The sequence below is a fragment of the Nannospalax galili genome, unplaced genomic scaffold (genome assembly GCF_000622305.1).
Source record: "Nannospalax galili isolate Female #2095 unplaced genomic scaffold, S.galili_v1.0 scaffold346, whole genome shotgun sequence".
Lineage (NCBI taxonomy): Eukaryota > Metazoa > Chordata > Mammalia > Rodentia > Spalacidae > Nannospalax > Nannospalax galili.
Window position 1 is genome coordinate 837,172 of NW_008357637.1, and position 25,231 is coordinate 862,402.

The 25,231-nt window shown below is 37.3% G+C and overlaps 1 protein-coding gene across 2 annotated transcripts in view; it reads right to left on the reverse strand.

Annotated features, from left to right (window-relative positions):
* The window catches only part of Tlk1 (tousled like kinase 1), a 125,929-nt gene that overhangs the window by 22,887 nt on the left and 77,811 nt on the right, over positions 1-25,231 (reverse strand). For both annotated transcript variants that reach the window (XM_008855241.3, XM_029557258.1), the window contains 6 exons: positions 24,029-24,118; positions 23,302-23,394; positions 21,734-21,844; positions 21,494-21,630; positions 15,643-15,831; positions 7,199-7,265 (listed from right to left, as the gene is read on the reverse strand). In XM_008855241.3, coding sequence (XP_008853463.1) covers positions 7,199-7,265; positions 15,643-15,831; positions 21,494-21,630; positions 21,734-21,844; positions 23,302-23,394; positions 24,029-24,118 — 687 coding nt within the window. The remainder of the gene's footprint in view (positions 1-7,198; positions 7,266-15,642; positions 15,832-21,493; positions 21,631-21,733; positions 21,845-23,301; positions 23,395-24,028; positions 24,119-25,231) is intronic.

Consider the following 25,231-nt stretch of genomic DNA (forward strand, 5'->3'; position numbering starts at 1 on the left):
ATATACACATACTCTCTCTCTCTCTCTCTCTCTCTCTCTCTCTCTCTCTCTCTCTAAATGTAAAAAAAAAAATTTAAGTTATTTGAAAATGTTTGCACTTTTTTAGTTTTCTCTTTTGAACTTTAAAAAATTAAGAGTTTAGCCGGGCGTGGTGGCACATGCCTTTAATCCCAGCACTCGGGAGGCAGAGGCAGGTGGATCTCTGTGAGTTCAAGGCCAGCCAGGTCTACACAATGAGTTCCAGGACAGCTGGGGCCACAGGGAGACGTTGTCTCAAAAAAAAGACCAAAAAAAATAAAATAAAATAAAAAATAAGCACATTAGCTAATAATAAGAAATATTTTAGCTGACACAACAATTATGAACATAATTCCCAAGGAAGAAAATTTATGAAAGAAGAAAGATGTGTGTAAAAAGTGACTGACTTAAAAATTGTTCTTTGTAGCCGAGTATGGTGGTACACAACTTAAGTTCCAGCACGTGGGAGGGTGAGGCAGACAGATCTCTGTGAGGCCAGCCTGGTCTACATAGTGAATTCCAGGTCAGCTGGGGCTACAGGAAGACTATCACAAAAAAAAAAAAAAAAAAGTTCTTTGTAATGAAGTAAAACAGTGTATTTTCCCCCAAAACTTGAGAAACAAACTTTCCTACTACTCTAAGGAAAACTACAGATGAATTCCTTCTTTTGAACACACAGAATCAAGTTGTTATTTATGACAAAAAGTTCTTGAAATCAAGTACATGGAAACAGCCACTGAACAAGGTAAGGAAAGGTTCATCTTCCAGCTTCTCACCTGCAGTCCCTTAATATTTCTTCTTTTTCTAAAAAAAAAAATTATTATTTTTATTTTATGTGTGCATGTATTGTTTCCATGTATATAAATAAGTGTACCCGTGTCATGCAATGCCTATGGAAGACAGAAGAGGACTTCGGATCCCCTGGAACTGGAGTACGGATGGTTGTTAGCTGCCATTTGGGTGCTAGGAATCAAACCTGGGTCCTTTGTAAGAGCAGCCAGTGCTCTTAACTGCTGCACCACCTTTCCAGCCCCTGTCCATGATATTTCACCTAAAGCACATTGACATTTAAAGTTAAAGTTGATGTTCACTCAAAAAATGGTTACTGGGGCTGGAGAGATGGCTCAGTAGTTAAGAAAGCACTGGCTGCTCCTGAAAGGGATCTGGGTTCAGTTCCCATGTTAGCACCCACATGGTGGCTAACAACAATTGTTAACTCCAGTTTCAGGGGATCTGATACTCTTTTCTGGCCTCCACAGGCATTGCATAACACGGATGCACTCACATACATGCAGGCAAAACACTCATAAAATAAACAAAAAAAAATTCCTAAAAAATAGTTACAACTTATCTATAAAAAGCATTATTGTGGAATTCTCTTGAAATAGAACTAAGAATCATGTCTGTATCAGACAGGCATAGGAATATACTACTTATGAATGAGTGAGCAATGACAATATAAACTAGCAACTAAAACAATAAATGCTAAATAAGTCTTTTCTTTATAAATACTAGTGTGTGTGTGTGTGTGTGTGTGTGTGTGTGTGTGTGTGTTGCTGAGGCTAGAACCCGTCTTCACACATACTAGGCAATTGTTCTATCACTAAGTTACATCCATGGTCCTATTATTATTATCATTATTATTTCATGTGCATTTGTGTTTATTCATGTTTGTAGGTGCAACATGTACATGCCATACCCATGCCAGAAGGTGTTTGATCCCCTGGAAACTAGAGCTATAGACAGCTGTCACATGGGTCCTTGGAACTGAGCCCAGGTCTTCTGTAAGAGCAGCCAGTACTCTTAACCACTGAGACATCTCTCCAGCTCATGGCCCTATGGTTTTTGAAACAGGGGCCTCACTTTGTACATAATGCCATCTAGCCTTCATCTGTCATCCTCTCACTTCGGCCTCCCAAGTTCTAGAGTTATAGGAGTGTGCCACCATGTCTGCCTAAGAATTCTTGACATATTGAGATACTTTCCTAGTCTCTTAAGTCAAAGTTAATAATAGCACGTAAGTAAAGTTTACAATTCGTTTATGGATGCAAGTAAAATTATCTTTGTAAACTATGTACTTTTGAAAGTTTCTACTTGACTCCCACTTAAACTTTATTTTTCTAATACTTCAGAATAGTAGAGTATAAACTGAACATTTGTTTTATTTAATGGCAAATAAGCTTTTCAACATCAGTTTATGCAATTATTATGTTTAGCATTGCTAAATGTATCATAAATCAGAAAACATCCATTTTAAGAAGTAAACAGATCTATTCAAAATTCTTATGGTACTGGATTCCTCAACAAAGAATAAGTTTATAATCCAGAGCTAATTAATGTACTATAGAAATCCCGCTTGAAGTTGAGTTTATTACAGGGAGGGGACAAACATCCCTGCTAATGTAAGAGTATGTTAGAGTCCAAATCTAAACCTTAACTGACATGCTACTTACTGAACAGGTTTTCCATGCATATCAAATATTCACAAACCAGAAGAGACCTGGCCTATGGGAAAAGCAATGTACTTACAAGTTAAGTGACACTCTGTAGCAGCTAACAATGCCACGAGCTTATGGAACTCATAAAATGGAAGTGGTACTCCTTGTCATATACCCAAAGGACTCATCCTATTGCAGAGATACTCATACAATCATGTCTGTTGCTGCTCTTTTCACAATAGCTAAGAGATGGAAGCAACCTAAGTGCCCCTCAACTGACAAGTGGTTAACAAAAATGTGGTATATTTACACAATGGAGTTTGACTCAGCAGTAAAGAAAGATGAAATCATGAAATTTGCAGGTAAATGGATGGAACTAGAAACTGTTATACTAAGTGAAGTAACACAAACTCAGAAAAACAAACAACGTATGTTCTCCCTCATTTGTGGATCCTAGCACCAAATCCTTGTGAGTGCATATCCTGATGCAATGCAGGAACCAGGAAAATGGAAGGGAACCAGGGAGGTAAAGGGAAAGAAGGGACCCAAGAAAGAACAGTAGGAGACAGGTGTTACTAAGGGAGAAATGTGTAAAACGGGGTAAAGGGGAGGGGGAGAAGGAGGGCTGTACAAAGAGCTATGGGAATAAAGGGGAACAAGGAGCTCAAGGGAGGTGGGACCATAGCAGACAGAAATTATCAAGAGAGAAATGGAGTCACTTTAAATGGGGAGGTTGGGGAAGGAAGATAAGACAAAGAAAGGAGAGAAATAATGCAAAGTTAGTATAAAAAAAAGAAATCATATTAGTCCAAAACCCTACTGAAAAATGAGACATACAGTATCTCTACTGAGTCCGTGAGTATAGCTGAAGACTACCTAACAATAAACAATGCCAGACAGGAGAAACCTTCGAGTTGCTCGCCAGGGTAGTCCAAGAGACTCCCAAAATTACACAGGCTATTGCTACAGTCCTTGATTGCCTCTCAGAACTTGATGGTAAGACCCTTTTGCTGAAGACAGGACATACTTTGGACATAGGATTTGAGCAATGGACCTGGAAGTGACCTGGAAGGCTCTCTCTCATAGCTTTGGAGAGCACTATGCAAGCTGCTAAGGAAGAACATCAATCAATGGTCCAACTTGAACTTTAAGGCCTAAAAACCACATCAATGACCAGTACAGCAAATGACACTGGTGCAGTAGTGGCACTTTTATCTTGGGGGTAATCAACAGCTACCTAATTGGACTTAAAGCCAACTCAATGGGAAGAAACTCATGTGTGGCCAAACACACATAGCTGGAGAGGTCATAGGTCTTAGAGAATCCAAGGCTGTCATATTCCTAGAGAAATTTAATTTCTTACTATGTGCAAAATATAGATCCTTACATTTATAGACAAGTATCCCAGTCACCACCCATCAAAGAAGCCTCTTTTTCAAGAGACAGAGATAATTACAGAGTTCCACAACTGGTTACACACACAGATTGTCTGTGAATTGCTCAAGCCTAAGCAGCACAACTGGGATGCAACCTCTATACCTAAGGCTCACAGAACATAGAACAAGGGACAAAGAGGATACTAATGCATCTTTAAGTTCTCATCAATGAAGCTCCTTCATGCAACAGAGGGACAGGAATGCAAAAGGTCACAAATGGCCAACACGCAGAGTAAGAGTCTGCAGAGTATGGGTCCTCGAACAGGAATCCTATACTTAAATTCACCCACCCAGGACTCAGGGACCATTGTGGAAGAGGGGGCAGAAAGACTGTAAGAGCCAGGGAGGTGGTGCATCACCATATGGAAATAGTCCTATAGGCGTCTGGGACCCTTCTCGTACAAACCTATAGCAATGGTGTCAGCATTCATAAGAACCATGTAAACTTAGGCAGATAAAAACCCAGCACAGAACTGTAGAAATGAACAGCAGGCCCCAATCTTAGTCGAAGAATTATAGGCAGTTCATTACTGCTGGGAGAGGAAGAGCTGATCTTCTTAAAGGGAGGGATTCTAGATAGGCTGACTAGATCCCAGTGGATGAACTTGCACTCAGGGACATCTGGAGACTCTAAGACAGTCCTTAACACAAATGACAATATATGAACTCCAGTGGGGGGGGGGGGGCCTATGGGAGGGTGCTAAAGGGGAAGGGATTATAAGGATGATTTTATATATGAAATACACAAAAATTCAATAAAAAAATTTTTTAAGAGAAAAGAAAAAAAGATGGAAAAGATGGAAGTGGTAACAATCTTCTTATGAATGAAGTCTGTCCATTGTGTTAAGTCTTCTCTTTTGTACAAAACAGAATGACCTACTTTCTAGCTATGCTTCGGAAACCTCTTTTTAATACAAATTAAGCCACTGCTTATTAGTTTTTAATTGTATAACTCAAAAATAAATACTCAGTTGTAAGCAGGAAACTGCTATTTAGTTGTTCTCTAAGGTGACATTACATGCTCAGTTTTATTATGTTTATGTACTATCAACAACTTCCTTAATAAACACATTCATTCTTCTTACCCAAAATAAACTCTGAGAAGAAAATGTAAAGTATTTGAGACATTCAGCATTATTAGTAAATATTTCTCCAAAAATATTCCATGGTAAAGGTCAAAGAAAGGTTGTATTACAAATTAGTTAAGGAGAAGGTAAGTTTGAAACCTAAGACTGCACAGTAAACTTGATAAAAGCTGGGAGGGAAAATACAAAAAGATTACGGAGAGGGTAGTTATTAGAAAGGAAAGTAAACATGAAAAACGCAGAGGTCAAATGCAGGGAAAGAGGACTGCAGGAAGGCTAGAAAAGAAGGTATCTACAATGTCTATGTATTAACTAGGCACGTTTGCTTTAGGAAGTAACGCATATTTCATAGAGACCAGTATTTTCAAAGGACCAAGAAAAGGTTAAACTTAACCACCAACTACTAAAATCAAACTCTCCTGTGACTGCTCTTCAAAAATACTTTTTTTAATAACAAATAGCCATTTTGACATTTTGACTGCTATAAAATTTTAATTTTATAAACAGATTTCTATAAAATAAGGTACAGGTATAAGAATGTCATCATTAGAGTTATATAAAATTTGTGAGAATAACCCTCCAGATAAAGCTTTAAGTATATTCTTAGAACCAATATAACTAAGGATTTAATTAGCAATAGTATAACTAATCACATACTCAGTATTACTTTATTATCAAAGACTGATTAGAAAACAACTGGTGAAATTTTCTTTTATTAAATTCAGCACTGAAATGCTTGAGGAACTTTAAATTTTTTAATTACATTATTTATTTGTGTGTGTATGCACATATGTGGAGATCAAAGGACAAGATTTTGGTGTCGTTTCTCTCCTTCCACCATGTGGGTTCTGGGGCTCAAACTTAAGTTGTCAGGCATGGCAGCAGGCACCTTTACCTCGTATGCCATGTCACTGGCCTTTGGTAAATTTTTATATGGGGTATTAAACATATCTTCTTATGAATTCATTATCAAAATAGCTGAAGTAGACACACAAATAAATACCTGTGGCTCATTCTGTATTAAAGACCCTCCTCCTTTACATAGTTCCATTATATACTTGTATTATTGTTCTACTATTACAGTTCTACAGTTCTACCTGCTATAGAGCAAAGAATGACATTGTCTAAGAGAATGGAAAGCAGTCAATAATTATAAGACAACAAAAGATTTGGGAGAGGGGGAAAAAAAGGCCAAAATTAATCATTTTGGGATTCATTGTTCAAGCAATTAGGTTGATGCTTTCTGTGCAGTAGTCCAAGCAAATACAGCACAGTGAAGGGCACTGGTTTTCTGAGTCTTCTAATCCAGTAGCATGTGGACAACATCTCAAACAGAGCTGTGTATACAATGCAGTGGCAGCTGTCTGCACCACATGGGGTTCTGGGTCTTATTCCACCCTTCGGCTCAGAAAAGACTTCATAGATACTACTTCAATTAGTTCAATTTTATCTATACATCAGCCTATTAAAAATTAAATAACTGACAAGCAGGAATCAGAATGAAAGATTGGATCAAAGGAAATTTTGTCTGTAAATAACTTTATTCTGTAGGGGGAAAAGCTCTTTATTACTAACATTTGGAAATGGTTTGAATTAAAATTAAGGCTTATGAAAACAAAGGACTAATTACAACCTCAGAGTTTACAAACAAGTACAAAGTGATACATTACTAAAAACTTACAGTAACATTCAGCAACAGTTTTTCTCAACTGTATCACTTTATACTAATATTGATGCTTTAGGTTTAAAAAAAATATATGTACATATAAAACTATTTAAGCAAGCATTTAATAAATTAGGAATTAAACCAAATAAATCTCCTGTTCATTTAGAATTATTACTCCTAGTTACTATGAAACAGACACAAAACAGAATTGACATTTACCTTAAAAAATGAAACATTAAAAGAAAAAAGGAACAATTTTATGCCCAAAACTGGTAACTTTAAACAGAGTACTCTAAAGCCCCGAGGCCTGGTCAGTAATCATTCCACTGGAGAGTCTCGTGCATCAGCCTTAGGGTATTATTGAAGTTGCCACAAGGTAAAGGAATATGATTTTAGCACACTCAACATAAAAACAACTTCAGGGTATCCCTTCCCTTTGTTTGCATTTTTAAATCTGAGACCTTCTTTTAGTTTTATCTTCTGAAATAAAAAGACTTTAAGCACAGTTCTCCACAATTGGTAATAAGCAAGAAATCCAGCACATGCTGCACATACCTTTTTGAGATGGCCTAGTCTGAGCTTGAAAATTTCTTCTTGCTCATGATATTCTGCCAAAGTCAACCTGTCAAAAGTGAAATTTTAATTCTACATTTTGAGATTAACACTCAGCACTACTTTTTATTAAAAAACTAACAAAATGATAAAAACCAATAAAAAAGAAATGCTAAAATACTGACAACTTTTAGTATAAAATACGTAAAAAATCCCTTTAAGATAGTCTTCATAACACATGTAACAGTTATGGCCAAAGTAATGACCTAAATCAAATAGTTGATGAGTACCATGTATCAAATGACGGCTCTACAATTCAGAACCTAAAGGCATATGGAGAAGAGGACAATGTCTCCTTATACTTTGGTTTGAGATTACAATCAAGAGCAGGGGACAAGGAGGTAGAAAAGAAGCAACGCAATGAAAATAGCAAGTGTGATGAAGACACAAGGAAGTACAATGATGACTACCTAAATATTTACTCTGCTTAAACCATGAAAAGACTGGGGTGTATTTTCTAGACACTGGTTACAGCAAGTACAAAGATCCTTAGAAGATGCTTTACATTTAAAAGAGGAAGGAAAAGCAAAAGGACTATAAGGCTGTAGTCAAAGAGGTTGTGAGCAGTGGCAGAGGCAAATGGGGATGGGATGCCAAATGGTGGAGGGGCCTGCAGACCAGGTATAAGGAATAAGGGACTTCAACAGTAATGAAAATCACTTCAAAATAGGTCCAGTAGGTTTAGGAAAAACAACAAAGATAAACACTAAAACTACAGTCAAAGCACCGAATTTTGATACTGTAAATCCCCTACCACACTCTGGTGTTGGGGATCAAACCCAGGGCCTCATATATATCAGACAAAGGCTCTATCACTAAATCCTTAATAACAAATGACTTTAAATCTTTAAAGTGTTAGTTATTAATTCCAAATACCTACATCACTTTGAAAAATAGCCAATTTAATATGTTTAGACTCATTACAAAACTTACATGCTTTACAAAAAATATTTCTTAAAAAATATCTGGGATGCTGGAGTGATGTCTCAGTGGTTAAGAGCGCTGAATGCTCTTGCAGAGGACTCGGGTTCAACTCCTAGTACCCACATGATAGCTAACAATCGTCTCTGTAATTCCAGAGGATCAAATGCACTCTTCAGACCTCTTAGGCACTATACAACATGAGTGCACTTATATACATGCAGGCAATACACTAACAGACATAAAATAAAAATAATAGATTTTAAAAAGAAAAAAGATCCTTTATTCTAACAGGGAGTTTTTTTAAAAACACAGAAAACAAATGAACAAAAACGTACAACAGAACAACTATTAAAGACTTGCGTTCGCCTATCACGTTCATGCGGTAGGCTATTTACTCGTGTTGTTCCAAGGAGACTTTGTAAAGCTCCTAATTCAGGTGTTGTTCAGGGTCCTCAGCAACATTTAGTATGTATTCTTCAATTTACTTATTCTACTAAGCAACAGCATTCAAAAGGTACAAACTAAGAAAACTAAGAACATCTTAAAAGTGAAAAAAGTAAAACCATTTAAGTCTACTCATTCTTAGAGTAACACAATTACAGGGTTACATCAAATCTAGCAACAGTGACACCCACTGAAGTTGCTTATAGCAACGTTAGAGAATTAATTTTTTGCAGGAGGTGTGACAACACACTCTGTAACTGCATCTTGCAATCCCAGTACTTGCAATCTCAGCAAGAGGATCAGAAACTCCAGACCAGCCTGGGCTAAGAGCTAGAACTTATCACAAAACAAAACAACATAATTAATTCTTGCATTGAGTATGTGTACTGGATAAGGGAAGGAAAAGTAAAGGTGAGGAAACTAAAATGACTATCTCAACTAACTCAGTGAATGACAGCTTTAAGAACTTCTGGGTTTGTAGCACAGAAGCTGTGGGCAGAAGTTTACCTATAGCATTGTTTTCTATTTTTAAAAAGGATAGCTTTAGACCTATCAGTAGATCACAGAATGGATCAGAATTTTATCATACTATGTAAATCTTTTTCAGTTGGTTATATATAGGCATACACTGATTTTTACCTGAGTTAAAAAACAAAGATAATAACTGGTATTCAAAAATCAAAGTTAAAACATGATTTTTAAAGCAGAATCCTATCATGAAAAATTTCAAAGCTCCTATACATACAGATTGCTAGAATTTCTTCAATCTGAATCATTTATTTTATTGTCTTATACTTCTACTAACTTTCTAGAGCAGTGATTGCTAACATTTTACAATTACAAAAAAAAAAAAAAGATACTCTCTCAAGAGAATTATGCATATAAATAGCTTGGGATGCTAGTTTAAATAGCTTGGAATGCTAGTTTAAAGGCTCCTATTCCACAGGGCTAGAGAAATGCTCAGTGGTTAAAAGAACTGGCTGTGCTTGCAGAAGACCCAGGTTCAGTTCCTAGCACCCATGTGGCATCTAAAAATCAATTTGTAACTCCAATTCCAGGGGACCTGATACCCTCCTCTGACTTCAGGAAGCACTGCACGATATGGGTGCACTTACATTAAGGCAAAACACTCATTTTTAAAAATTTAAAGCCTCCTATTCCAAGATCCTGTCTTACCAACTATAATACAAGCCCCGATATTGCAAAAAGTAGCCAATATACAGTAGTAGCTTTTTAGGTTATTTCTGTTGTCCATTTGTATTAATTAAAAATGTTTTACTAGATATTTATGAGGCCGGCAAGATGGATCAGAAGTTAAGAGTGCTTACTGCTCTTCCAAAGGACCTGAGTTTGTTCACAGCACCCATGTCAAGAGGCCTGTAATGGCCTACAATGCCAGGTCCAGAGAAGTCCAATATCCTGGCCTCTGTGGGAACCCACATACCTGACATACACTCACTCACACATACATATAAAAATAAAATCTTGGCTGGGCATGGTGGTGCACGCCTTTAATCCCAGCACTTGAGAGGCAGAGGCAGGTGGATCTTTGTGAGTTCGAGGCCAGCCTGGTCTACAGTTTTGTTTTTTTTTAAATCGTCTTAAAAACACATAATAAAAATAACTGGTGACCTAAAATTGTTGATGCTATCATTATCCTAGCGTAGCACTTTTCATCCTATGTGATAAAATCCTGTTCCTGTAGATTATCTTAATTTCTTTTATCTAAATATATAAATTATTTATTTATTTATTTATTTATTTTTGTTCTTTTTGAGACAGGGTCTCCCTGTAGCCCAAGCTGTCCTGGAACTCACTATGTAGAGCAGGCTGGCCTTGAATTCAAAAAAAAAATGTTATCTCTTTAATCCTTATCTACAACATGGTTCCTATTACTCAAATATATGAATTAATTTTAAGTACATCTGTGTGTGTGTGTGTGTGTGTGTGTGTGTGTGTGTGTGTGTAAAAGTAAAACATTAATTGCTTGGTAAATTCTCACAATAAATGGTAAATTTGTTTGTAAATGTTATTAAGCAAGTTTACTGAAGGTCTGAGCAGGGTCATACAGATACAGAGTTTTTGCTATAATAATTACTGATGGAGCCAAACAAAAAAAATTTCAGTCCATTAAATGGGTACAAACATTGAGTTATCTGTAGCTACTGGAAAATGTCCTTTGTGTTTCTCTGTATTATGCAACTGTTACTTTTGCCTATATGGCTCAAGAGGAACAAGATTTTTACCTCCTTGAACCAGATGTATACAGCACAGAAGGAAACTGAATCTTGATCATCTTATTTTTTGTCTATCGATATGTAATGTTATCCCCCAGCCCCTTCCTTCTGGAAAAACTGTAAATCAGGGTATGGGGAACTGGGAAAGAAAGGAGACTGTTTCTGTTTATAGCAGAACAGTCTTCATTTGAGACAGACCTAAGAAAAATATTTTAAGTTCTCTTCCTGGGCTATGCCTACTTACCTGTAATGTTCAATCTCTTTTTCCTGACTTAGGCCCACTCTTCCTACATTATCTGGATAGCGCTCTAAGTACCTAGATCTAAAGTAACCTTAAATTTCCTAAGGTCAAACTTCAGTTAAACCTTAATTTTTATAGACTAACTTAAGGAACAAAATATGTATGTCTAGTCAAGGTTTAAGAATGTATGGTTCCCAGGTGTGGTGGCTCATGCCTTTAATCCCAGCACTCTCAAGGCAGAGGCGGGTAGATCTCTGTAAGTTCAAGACCAGACTGGTCTACACAGTGAGTTCCAAGTCAGCTGGGGCTACAGAAAGACCCTGCCTCAAAAAGAACATATGGTTGCTGCTCAAGTTTTATCTACATAATACATGGTAATTACATGTACCAGATTGGCATAACTAACCTCCTTGGGTGTTTAATAACCGTACTTTGTGGCCTATAATAATCTGGCCAGAGGGACTTAAAGGGACAATTTTTTGTTCCTTGTCCTCCAAGGTCAACTAAGTCCCAGGGGACTATAGGGGCATCTCTTGAAATGTTCTGTAACTGTGATGTGTGACCTGTCCTCCTGTTCAGGGAGGCCATGGAGGCCCCACCAGAAGGACTCAAACCAATGTCCAGTCTGCAAAGAGGAGGGTCACACAGAGAAAAGTTTCCTCCATGCTTCCAAGAAAAGCCATGGTCAAGCAGGACCTTTAACTAATTCTCACATAGATGGAACCTGTAAAAGAAAGACAGAAGGAGCCAGAGGCTCCTCCCAAGCTCATGTGACCCTGAGGAATAGCTCCTTAACCGACCTTAAGCATAAAAATAAACTGGTTTATTTGGGCTAACTGCATGTCTTAAACATCCAACAGGAAAGTATAACCAGAGAGTAAAATAATTGGTATATTTCTTTAAGAGTCCAAAGGATTGCACTTCAGGCATTAGCCTTAAGTTTATATAAGATGTTACTTAGACAATTTCTCACCAGTTTCTTAATAAGAAAATGCTGTTCAGGTGTAAGACTTCAAATCCTGGCCTCATCAACTCTGCAGTGTATACCTGCAGCCGAAAGGAAAAACGCACCATTCGTATCTAAAAATTAAATAATGGCTAAATTTCTTCTCTCACCCTGTCTAGAGGACATTTGGGAGGGAACTCACACTGTGAGCCATGCCGACAACTATCAAGTTGCCTGAAAAGCAAATCCTGAGTCTATCCATGGCATCCAAAAGAAAACTAAGGAGATACCCAGTAGATGGATGCTTTTGGACGCTCTCATCAAGAAACTCTTAAATTGAAAATTCACCCTGTTCTGACTTCTGGTTCCCTGCCTAGAATTTGTGCCTAACTCCTCTTGCCTTTACTTCTCCTTCCCCTCCTCGACCCACTGATATCCATCCTCCTCATAGTAATAATTATTCCACGTCTTTTAAATATTTTCAGGACAGAATCAATGAGATGACCTGACAGGAAGAAACAAGAATGCATCTTAACTGTAAAGGAAAAGGTAACACTATCCTGTACACTGATGGCAGGACTCTACACATAAAAAATTATTCCTGAGAAATACACAAGGATAAAAATGTACTAAATAAATTCAGCAATAGTTTAAGGGATGAAATGAAGGCAGAAATCAGTTGGTTCTACACACTACAGAACAGCTGAGACAAAATAATTGCCAACAACAGCCAACTAAAAAGACCTAGAAATAAAACTAATTAGGGAACGTGAAGACTTTTATATGGAGAACCATAAAATACTGCTAAAGGCCAGGTGTTTGGGGCATGTCTTTAAACCCAGCACTTAAGAGGCAGATGCAGGCAGACCTGTGTGAGCTCAAGGCCAGCCTGGTCTACATAGTGAGTTCCAGGTCAGCAGGGGCTACATAGTGAAACCCTGTCTGAAAAAAAAAAAAAAAAAAAAAAAAAAGACATAAAACAAACACCAGAACAAAACAAACTGCTAAAGAAATCTGAAATGACATTCTATATTCATGGACTAAAACATGGAATAGTGTCAAAAGATGATGCTCTCCAAGGTAAAATAATAATTAAGGACTCACAATCTGTGTTCCAATTATATTGAAATTTCTATACACAAGTCAAAGCCTATTTTCCAAAGAGTGATTCAAAGGAAAATTTTCAAAGATATTTATAAAATATGCTGCTAAAATTTTTGTTAAGAACATAAGACCAGAGAATATATGAATCAAAGTGCTTCTGAGGCTTTTTTCATTATTTAAATTTGTAATATGCACTCAAATTGCTAAGGATTATCAATCATTTCTGTTCCCACCCCAAGAACACACAACTAGTGTTACGTCCATCACTTTTAAATTAGCCTATGCGATGCAGTCCAGTTGGGTGATGATGAGAAGGACTATAATTACTCAACTACAGTCAGAGCTCTTAGCACCTCTAAAAACAAGTAAGCAAAACAACCTGTGACAATCTAAAAAAAAAACAAAAAACCCCAAAAAAGTCTAGCACAGAGAAAATAGAACCCAAAAATCAAATGCTCATGTAGTAGAATTTAGTTCTTACTACTTTTCTTATGTCAGCAACTATGCTGAGATATTCCAACTGTAGTTATGGAAGAGTGAAATAAACACCACAGCATAGCCAGGTGTGCAGAGGCCATGGGTGCCTTATCTGGGGAGGAAGGGCAGCAATACACTAGGAAGAAAAGGGCCAGAGGGCTTCTTATTGACATTAGCATTTGAGAGATTAAAAAAGAGAGATGAACAGAAAAAAGGAACAAAGTGAACAAAGTAAAGAAGAAAGCACAGCCTATTCAGAGAAATAAGCATTTACCATAGGGTACATGTTGGAGGAGACTTATAAAGGATTATCCAGAAGGCTACTAAAAGAAGGGGAAAAAAAGGAAGAAGAATGTGACATGCTGAGAAAAGGGAGAAGCAGTTATAAAAGCTTTAAAAAAAAATCAGTTTCTATACTAAGAAAGTGGCCATGAAAATGAACAAAAATGATATAGAAATGGGCATGGGCAATAAGAGAAACATCAAGGAGGATTCCTAGGTTTCTGGTTTCATTAACTGAGTGGATGGGGATGCTATGGCTGGAAACAGCATTATGGCAAGTGCTCAGAGTGATTACTGGAGTTAAGGGGAGGTAGCATCTAACAGAAATTAAGACAATGAGCTAAGAGTTTAAAAGTTGACTGCTGAGGAAGAGGTATTGATCAAAGGCAAAGATGAGATTAGCCAGGTCAAAAGAAGACAGATCAAGACTGCTGTAAAAGCCACATTAAGGTTTTTAGATTATATCATTCAAGTAATGGAGAATTTTGTTAGGCTTAAAAGGAAAAGATTCTGGAAAAATGACTCTAACATGAAAATATGTTACAGGACTAGACTAAGCTGGGGGGGGGGGCAGATTTAAAAAAAAAAAAACAACTCAACCTGAGTTGGAAAGAGGACTGTCTAAAGGAAAGTGGACAGATGTAAGACCCAAGGGATTGCATATTTATAGGGGTTAACACTAACATTTTCTTTTACTATAACTACCCATTTGTTAAATACAGTTCCTTATTAGATTTTAATAACAATAATCAAATGTTCTAACTGTACAAGAAAATTAAGAAAGACTTGAAGAAGCAACTGGGCAAGGTGGTCTGCACATGTACTACCAGATATTTTGGAAGCTGAGACAGGAGGATGGTATGACCCCATGAATTCAAGATCACCATGGCAACACAGAAAGATAAAAAGGAGTCAAAGAAAATGGAATGGGGTGGGGGTGGGGCAGTAGGAAAGGAGGATGAAGATGAATGAGTGGATTCTGGCATGAGAGACCAGAGAACCATTATTTAGTACAGAGAACACCAAGCATCATGTATTTCAGTGAGAGGCTGGAATGGGAGACAAAAGATCTGTAATTGAATAAGAAGGAGCCTTTCTTTGCTTTGCTGTTTTCTGAAAGGAACACAATAAGAACAGAAGTTGAAGACATAAAAGAGATACCAATAATTCCCTGGCAGCAAGGGGTGAAATTCAAAGCACTGTCTTTCAACTAAGAAAAAAAACACAGATACAGAAAACAAAGGGTACTTATACATTCATATAACTTTATGTAAAATTTCACAAATTTTCACTAAGTATGTAACTATCTTTAAAATATCTTTATTCCTTAAATTGCAGAGAAAAATTAACATGGAAATTTTAGAAAAAAAATGGAAAAGGAAAAATATCTGTAATTACCAATGAATTGCTTTTAGAGATGTAGAAAATAAACAACAGCTGTTGTTACTTAAAATGAACATTAATCTAAACACTTAACTGGAATAGCCAAAACTTTTAACTGATTCTTTAACAGTTTAGATGTAGAAGGGTAAATTCCAATCTCCACTTAAAAAGGTAGAAGTCAGATATTTGGAGTTTTTCTCAGAGAAAACTTTTTCAGTACTATCTTCCTTCCTATCCACAACCTTTTGTTTCTAAAGTACTAATTATAAATAACAGCACTGTTAGCATTCCTGTTTTAAAAGGAATGCTGCTAACAAGTTTTAAAAGAAAAATTAAAATACAGACTTACAGTTGTGGTAAATTTGGTCTAACAAAAGGATCATTTTCTGCTCCGTTGACTGCTTTGTTTTTCCTTTGTTTTGGTTCAGAATTGGTAGAAGGTGCCTGAGAATTATTAGCTGTTGGAGGTTTGCGTTTGGCTAGAAGTTTCCTCTGCCTTTCAATATCTTCCCTTTGCTGGTTCACCCCTTCTTGTTGCCTGTGTGAAAATGAACAAACACAGCCACATTCATCTCCCCCATTACTTTTTAAAATTAAAACATGAAAAAAATCAGTTTTAAAACATGATCATATAATATAAATTTGTAACCTGTGGTTCTATTTTTTAATTTTTTTATGATTAAAAAAAATGTTTATGCGTGTTTTGCCTGCATGTATACTTGTGTACCACATGTGTGTCTGGTGCCCACAGAGTCCAAAAGAGAGCAACAGATCTCTTAGAACCAGAGTCACAAATGGTTGTTAGTCATGTGGGAGCTGGGACTCAAGCCCAGGTACTCTGCAAGAGCAGCCAGTTTAACTGCTGAGCCATCTTTCTAGGCCCCTGGCCCCATTCTAATGAAGTAACATGTACTTATCCTGAAGGTCTCACCTCATAACAATTGTTTTTAAGTGAGGTATTCCCTCAACCCCTAGACTAAGCAAAGTGTGTGGCCACATTTCGTTGCCCTTACTACAAATAGCATTCCTATAGATACTTCATCAGAATGGGTTTGGCTAGGTAAATCTTTCAAAAAATACAGATAGTATATATAGTCTATGTTTTATCATATCCTTAATACTAGGCATGGTGACCAAAACTACTAGGTATACACAGTAAGAGTTTGTTAAATAAAAGAAATGAACTAAAAACCAAACAAACAAACAAAACGAAATAAAAAAATCTATCTTTGAGTTAAATATGGAGTACATTTTATGCATACATTCCAACACTTAGCACTAATATTTCCAGATAAGTTTGTACAAGGCAAATGACAAATGCAAATTTAATATTATTTTCTTGTTTTTTGAGACAGGGTCTCACAATGTAGCTCTGGCTATAATGAAATTCACTATGTAGACCAGGCTGGCCTTGATCTCACAGAGATCTGCCTACCTCTGCCTCTGCCTCCTGGGTTGCTGGGATTAAAGTCATACATCACCACGCCCAGTGACAATGTTACTTTCTAAAATGAAATTTTCAGAATGCAGACAGAGTTGACATTTTGAAATAAAAGAAAAGCTGATGTTAATATGAAAAACTTAGGGAAGGGGCTGGAGAGATGGCTCAGCGGTTAAGAACACTGGTTGTTCTTGCAGAAGACCCAGGTTTGAATCCCAGCAGCTAACAACTGTCCGTAACTCCAGTTCCAGGGGATCCAATGGCTTCTTCTGCCCTCGTGGGCATTGCACGACTCGGGTGTACTTACCTATATGCAGGCAATACACACATAGACATAAAAATAATAATAATAAAATTTTTTTTTTAAAGTCCACATGCCTGCTGGGTGGGCAAAAAAACTTTGAAAATTTAAGGAAAGGAAGTAATAGTAGGAGCCATGCATTTACAAAATATACCTGTTACTTTAATGTAAATTTATTAGCACTTCCCATTCAAGAATGTAAAAAACACTTGCAAAGAGCTCACTGATTCTAAAAACTAACAGGTATTATGTCTATTACAAAACTGCAGGTTGATCAGGTTTGGTGGAATGGGCTGTAAGCCTGGAGTTTGGGGTGGGGAGAGGGTTGAGGCAGGAAAATTCCAAGTTAAAGCAAGAGCAGTTTGAGCTACAAAGCAAGAACTTGTATCAAATATACATACAGTAGATTACCAGGGGATATTTCTGTCTTTTTAAAAAATGGTATTACATTTATTTATTGGAGTTGGAGAGATGAGTGGTTAGGAGCACTGGCTGCTCTTGCAGAGGACAGAGGTTCGATTCCTAGCACCCACACGGCTAACAACCATCCATAACTCCAGTTCCAGGGGATCCGAAGCCCTCTTCTGACTGGGGACATTGTGCGACACAGGTACACTTACATACATACAGGCAATACACTCGTACACTAAAAATAAAAATAAAATAAGGGGCTGGATATATGGCTCAGCGGTTAAGAGCATTGAATGCTCTTGCAGAGGACCTGGGTTCAATTCCCAGCACCCACATGGCGGCTATGAACTGTCCTTAACTCCAGTTCCAGGGGACTCCAAAGCCCTCTTCTGACCTCTGTGGCACTGCACGACATGGGCGCACTCACATACACCCAGGCAATATACTCATACACATTAAAAAAAATAATAATTAAAAAAATATTTTAAAAAATGTTATTGCATTTATTTACGTATTTTTTTGTGGGGCACATTCCACAGCACATGTGTGAGGTCAGAAGATGATTTCTGGGAAGTCCGTTTGACAGACTTCCACCATGTGGGTCCCAGGATTGGAATTCAGGTTTATCAGGATTGGTATCTAGTGTCTTTACCTGCTTTTTGTCAAGCTAGTTCATCATACATCTTAAGCTTATTCTGATAGTAACTGTCCCTTTTATACTTCCTACCCTGTCAACAAAATAATGTTATAGATGTACATGGCTATGATACTGAGATTTAGTGAGTAAAATATTCTGCCTACTGCATCTACCCCTACCCTTCAAACAGAGACCACTGAATTTCTACTCTGCAGCTGTAGAATTGGCTCTGTACACATTCCTTTTCTGTAGCCCTGGGGGTGGGGTCAGGGATGGCAGACTAGAACAGGATCGAAAGACTCAAGAAGAACCAAGGTAGAAGAACAGAAATATATACTAAAAAAATCTCAAGAATAGTAAAGTAAGGTCGGGTGTGGTGGCACATGCCTTTAATCCCAGCACTCAGGAGCCAGAGACAGGAGGATCTCTGTGAGTTCAAGGCCAGCCTGGTCTACATAGTGAGTTCCAGGACAGCTGGAGCTACAGGGAGACCCTGTCTCAAAAAAACAACAACAAAGAATAGTAAAGTAAGAATAGATGTTAATCCAGCTTTCATTTGGAAGTAGGAATAATTTAACTTGTCCTTACTTAATAACTAAGAAAATCTTAGGATTCGGAATATAGCACAGTGGTAGAATACTTGCCCAATATTTGCGAGGACCTTGGACAGATCCCTAGCATCTCAAACAATAACAAAGTAAAAGTTAAATGTAGTTTAGAAAAGAGTCTGTTCAGTATAAATAAACAGCTTAACAGCAAGTAAAGAATTACTGGACTGGACATACAGTTAGTACCCGATTATTCAGGGATCACCTCTGGGTTTAGAGATTATTGATTAACATAACAAATTTATTTTATTTTTATGTGTATGAGTGTTTTGTCTGCGTATCAGTTCATCACATGTGCAGAGCCCAGAAGAGGGTGCACTGTATGCCCTGGAACTGTAGTTACAAACTACTGGGAATCAAACCTGGCTCCTCTACAAGAGCAGCCATTGCTCTTAACCACTGAGCAACTCCAGCCCCAATTTGACAAATTTTATTTATTTTATTTATTCACTTCCCTTCTCATCCTTGAACCACCAACTGTAAACATCATGACATTATATGTAGCAAAATATGTAAGGCCTCAATCAGTGCTTATTGAGAGTTAAGACATGCAAATGTTTTTTATAAGAAACTGTTACTGGTAGAATTAATCATTAACATTTTAGACCATACATATTATTGTAAGGCAGTCAGGGCTGAGTTTAGTAGCAAGATTCTTGCTTACAAAATACTAAAAAATTATGGTTTTCATCTTAAACCCATTTCCAGCTCCCTACTTTTTGAATCTTTTTCCATCCTGTCAACAATTTATCTTCCTCTCAATATTAATTCCACATCATTAAATTATTCTGTATCACAATTTTGATCAAATATACTACATTATTAACCTTCAATACCTCTAAAGGAGGCACAAAATTAAAACCTAAATTTATGGGGCTGGAGAGATGGCTCAGCGGTTAAGAGCACTGACTACTCTTGCAGAGGACCCAGGTTTGATTCCCAGGACCCACATGGCGGCTACGAACCGTCCTTAACTCCAGTTCCAGGGGAATCCGAAGCCCTCTTCTGACCTCTGTGGCACTGCACAACATGGGTGGACTCACATACATGCAGGCAATACACTCATACCCATAAAATAAAAAAAATAAAAAATCTAAACTTAATAGGTTCACAAGGAGTCTGTCCTTCACTGTGGTGAGTCTAATACCTAATTCAGCTTTATTGAACAAAAACTCAATAAGTCTGTGCTGTGTGTGGTGGCGCAAGCCTTTAATCTCAGCACCTGGGAGGCAGGAGTAGGTGGATCTCTGTGAGTTTGAGGCCAGCCTGGTCTCCTTAGCAAATCCAGGCCAGCTGTAGCTACAGGGAGATCCTGTCTCAAAAAGACCAAAACATAAATAAAAACAAAAACTCAGTAAGTCTGTTGAGAACCAGGGGCAAGACAATGCCATTTTGTGGTAAGTCCTGAGAAGAAGCGTTTGAAACAGCAATGCTAACTTGTTACTACTTGGAAGCAGGCTTTGCTCTGGAAAGCTGAGGTAGAAACCAACACTCCGGCTTTCTATAGGTTCTACAAATTTTCCAGACAAAATTCTAAAGAGAGTAACATGGTCCTGGCTTCTAACACATAAATAGCCAACTTACTCTTACCTACCACCATGGGAACTAGAAAAATGTAGAAACAATGATTTTGTTTTAAAGTTTACCTTGAAATGCTAAAGCCACTTGATTGGTTCAACTGATGTGTGAGTTACTGTAGCTGAGGCAAAAGAGGAAAATTCTTTTCCTGAGGCAGAGAGATCAGGGGGTGCTGATGTCTAACACTTAAGGACTGGAGAAATGAGGAAAAAGTAAAGAGATGGGCAAGGTGGTATGTACCTAAAGTTCCAACACTCAGAAGGCTGAGGCAGGAAGATCACTTAAGTCTAGAAATTCAAGACCAGACTGGAAAACCACAGCAAGACCCATCTCAAAAATAATCAAATAATCTTCAGAGACAGACACTTACTTTTCAATGAGTATAAAAATTCTAATTATTTTCTTTCTTTGGGAAGGAGTAATACACATACACACATATAACACCATCAATAAAATTAGGGGGTCAGTTTATATTTTTGGAAAGGGAGGTTTAGAAAAATAAGGGCTGAGGAGTTAGCTCAGAGGTAAAATGCAAGCATGAAGACCTGAGTTTGGATCTCTAGAACTTATGTAAATAAGTCATGTATGGCCGGGCGTAGTGGCACATGCCTTTAGTCCCAGCACTTGGGAGGCAAAGGCAGGAGGATCTTTATGAGTTCAAGGCCAGCCTGGTCTACATAGTGAGTTCAGGTCAGCTGGGCCTACAGGGAGACCCTGTCTCAAAAAGACAAAAAAAAAAAGTCATGTGTGGGGCTGGATAGAGTGGTTTAAGAGCATTGACTGTGGAGCACCAGGGTTTGATTCCCAGCAGCCATATGGTGGCTAACAACCATCTGTAACTCCAGTTCCAGGGGATCCAACGCCCTCTTTTGCACAACATGGGTGCACCTACCTACATGCAAGCAATACACCCATACACATTAAATAAATTAAAAAAAAATTTTTTTAAAAAAAGAAAAAAAAAAGCCATGTATGGTGACATGTTTCTGTAATGCCAACAAATGGGACACATGTACACAACACCTATACTCCTTAGATGAATGCTAATCAAGCAAGAATTCTGTTCAATACTACAGTTATAATACTTCTGTTTCATATTCTTTTCATATGTTAAATTTTAGAATTTCAAATAGTAAGGAAATGTTGGACATAATTCCAAATTTATAATCTTTTAAAGTAATGAAAACTAAAATGACTAATTTTTTAAAATGTACAATTACTAACTTCACAAGATTCTGAAAGGCAAAACCATCTGCCCACTGTTCAGTAAACGAAGCGCCATGTCTAACTGTTGTGAAGTGCCCAAGGCGTAACCGATCTTGCATACTCTTCTCTCTGCTTGACAGTTTTTCTTGTGTACTCTGAAAATGAGGAAAAATCATCACTCAAAATTACATTCATTTGAACTTTAAAAACTTACAAGGCAGAGGGGCAAGTGAAGGGGAGGGGAAAATTCATTATTACCTTTTCAATAAGAAGCTTCTTGCTCATTGATATGCACTTATTTAATCGTTCTTTGTATTTTTCAAGTAATTTTTGTTGATCATCTATTTGCCGTCTGAGATCACAATTAGCCTACAATGCAAGTAGAGAATGACAAAAAATCTATAATTGGTGTACATGAAAAGTTTAGTTACAGTTTTAATGTTCTGAATAAACTAAAGAAAAGACTAAATATTTAGTATATTTACTATGAGATAATACTATTAAACATTAATTTAACTGTAAGGCAAAGTATGCAAAGTTACATATACATTCTGGACATTTACATTCATGTTCCAAGGAATACAATTTTGGCTAAGTAATCTGAATCTAAGTTCAGTTCCCTTATTTCTAAATAGCAGCCACACAATCTACCTCAGCTAAAAATAAATAAAATGCAGTATATACTGTATATAAAACATTTAAGAACAAATGTGAATTTGTTCTTGTGGAGATACTATAATTTGCTGATCCAATTAACTACACCCACCATTCTTTGTTGGCAAAAGGATACCAATTCTGTTCACTTTGTAGGCAGCCATATGTTCAAAAAGGAGGTCTCTCTCTAATCCCAGAGGAGTTTGACTAGTCTAGTATTACAGGAAGGGAATTACATGCAAAGCTTGCTGAGACATGCTTGCATGCTAGAGATCCAAACTCGGGTCTTCATGTTGCACTTCACCACTGAGCCATCTCCTGAGCCCCTTTAGAAGGATCCCAGGATGGAAATTAGGTCTCCAGGTTTGCACAGCAAGCACCTTTACCTGCTGAACCATCTTGTGGGACCCCTTGGATTTATTAATTTGTTCATTTAGTCTTACTTTTTATAAATATACATATATATGTATATGGTATTTTGCCTGCATGTAAGTACACCCATGTAGTACAACCCCTATAGAGGCTAGAAGAGGGCCTCCTGAAACTGGAGTTACAGACAGTTGCCAGCTGCCATGTGTACCCTAGAAAACAAAACCCCTGTCCTCTACAAGAGTAGTCAGTACTCTTAACTGCTGGTCCATCTCTCCAGCTCAGAATTTTTTTTCGAGACAAGTCCTGGTAGCCCCAGGTGGCTGCCTCCCTATGGCAGGTGGGAACTCACTATGTAGATCAGGGGGACCTTAATCTCATTGAGGTCCACCTGCCTCTGCCTCCTGAGTGCTGGTATTAAAGGTGTGTACTACCATGTCCAGCTTCTGGATTTATGTTTTACAATAAAGTTTCTATTAAAAAAAAAAAAACCTCACAGGACTATGGCAGTGATTTCATTCTCTGAGGTATCAAATGTCAGGCATAGAGCGATATCAACTACTTACCATCAAATAGGATATCTGTCAGATGGATAATTGATCAATTAAAAAAAAAAAAACTTCTATTTCTTCAACAATTTCTCAATTCACACTGAAAGACCTAATAAAGTACTATGACTTTAACATGGGCCTTTGGATTCACATCCTTCACTACCAGAAAAAGTTTGTTTCAAGTACAGAACATTTTATTTTATAATACTATTTTTCTCAATAGTTTCTCCTGCTCCATGATGTATTACTTACCCTGAGCAAATCATCTATGCGACCTTCCTTCTTTTCCAGGTCTTGATTTTTATTACTTTCTAATGCTGCTAATTTCAGCATTGTGAGATCAGTCTAAATGGAAGAAAGCTATTTTATTATCTGTATTATATGCACGGTTACACATAAACAAGAAAGTAGATTTTGCTCAACTTCAAACAGTTAAGAAAAAGAGATGTGTGTATGAAAAGTAATCCAAAACATCTTACTATAGTCGTAAGCTTTAGTAATTTCTGAAGTATAAATGCTAAAAGAAACCTGTGTATAACTTATTACAACTTGTATTCAAATTAAGGAACTTAGGACTTATATTCAAAATTCATGAAATTAATAATATAAAATATTAATATATTCAAATAATTTGATTTTTAAATATACATATATACATTCAAATGAACTGCTTTATTACCCACTTAGAACCAACACATCAGCATTAAGAAGACATTCAGTAAACAGAACTGACATTTTATGGCTGTATTAACTGTTTTATTACCTAAAACATTTGCTAGTGCAACAAGGACAAGCTGATAGTAAAATGGGTGTTTCAGTTCCTCCCCCTACAAACATTTTTGTTTAGTAAGTTAGCCTTGTTGACATTTAATTTTACTGTATGATCATATTTAGAACAAAGTATAAATATCTTAGCTGTTAGTACAAAGGTGGTCAGGTTTCCTAGAAGTGATAATAATTTTTAAAAAGTATTATTTACCTGAGTAATTTTATAGGATAACTGCTTTGGTTGTACAACAGGGTGGTCCCCAAAAGCTAATGCAGTAGGAGAAGGGCTATTCGGTCGAACCTAAAAAATATATATGTCAAAATTTCTACCTATTTTTAAAAAGTTTCTATTTTAGCAATAATCACTCAAGTTTTTTGTTGCTGTTTCTGAGACAGGGTCTTCCTGAAGGCCTAGTTTGCCTGGAACTTGCTATATAGACCAGGCTGGCTTTGAACTCAGAGTTCTACCTGCCTCTGCAAGTGTGGAGATTAAAGGGATGTGCAGTTTCTGAAGAAGGTTTTCTGTTTTTTAAGTTTCTAAGGAGTTTTTTAAATTTTCTAATACCTGATTTTTAAATATTTTTAACCACCATTTATTTATTCAACAAGCATTCCTAACTATCTCCTATACAAAGTTAGAGAGAAGCCCAACCATAAATTCTAAGACCTCAAGTGTCCCACACTCCAGTTCCAGGGGATCCCACGCCCTCTTCTGACCTCCACGGGCATCACACGACGTGGGTGTACCTAAACACATGCAGGCAATACTCATACACATAAAAACAATAAATTTTTTTAAAAAAAATCTTAAAATAGATGTCTTAGTATCAGGGATAGCAATACATTTACTTAAGTGCTACTCTGTATTCAATTTACTAATGAGTTTTACAGCTTATGTAGTCCCTAGTTTAAACAGAACTAAATCTACCTACAGACAAGGAAAAGAGAGTATACAAGTAGAGGGTGCTTTAATGAGTAAGAGAAAGCCCAAGTTTTAGAAATTTATAATTGATCTTTAAGTTAGAGAAAGTCAACTTTATATTCTGTTTATATATTCAAGTTTCAAGGTAAATAAAAAATTGAAGATGCAGAACAATGCACATAAAAACTGTGTCTTAAAATATTAGATATAGGCAGCTCTCCGCGCAGGGACTCCACAAGCCACATTCACCCTTCCATCACCCCCCCTTGCCGTTCTATACTCCTAGTTTGAGCCCTGCGCGACCCCTAGTCTTGGGGCCCCAGACACCTGGGGAACCAATACTGCTTCCTGACCCTTCGCACCCAGAGCAACCCAGTCCCTTTCTTGGGCTCCAGGAGCACCACTTCTGGTCCTGGCCCCGCCCTCGCCTCGCTCTGCTTCCCTGGGCCTGCACCACCGGCTAACTCTCCTAGCCTGCACTACTATCCTCAG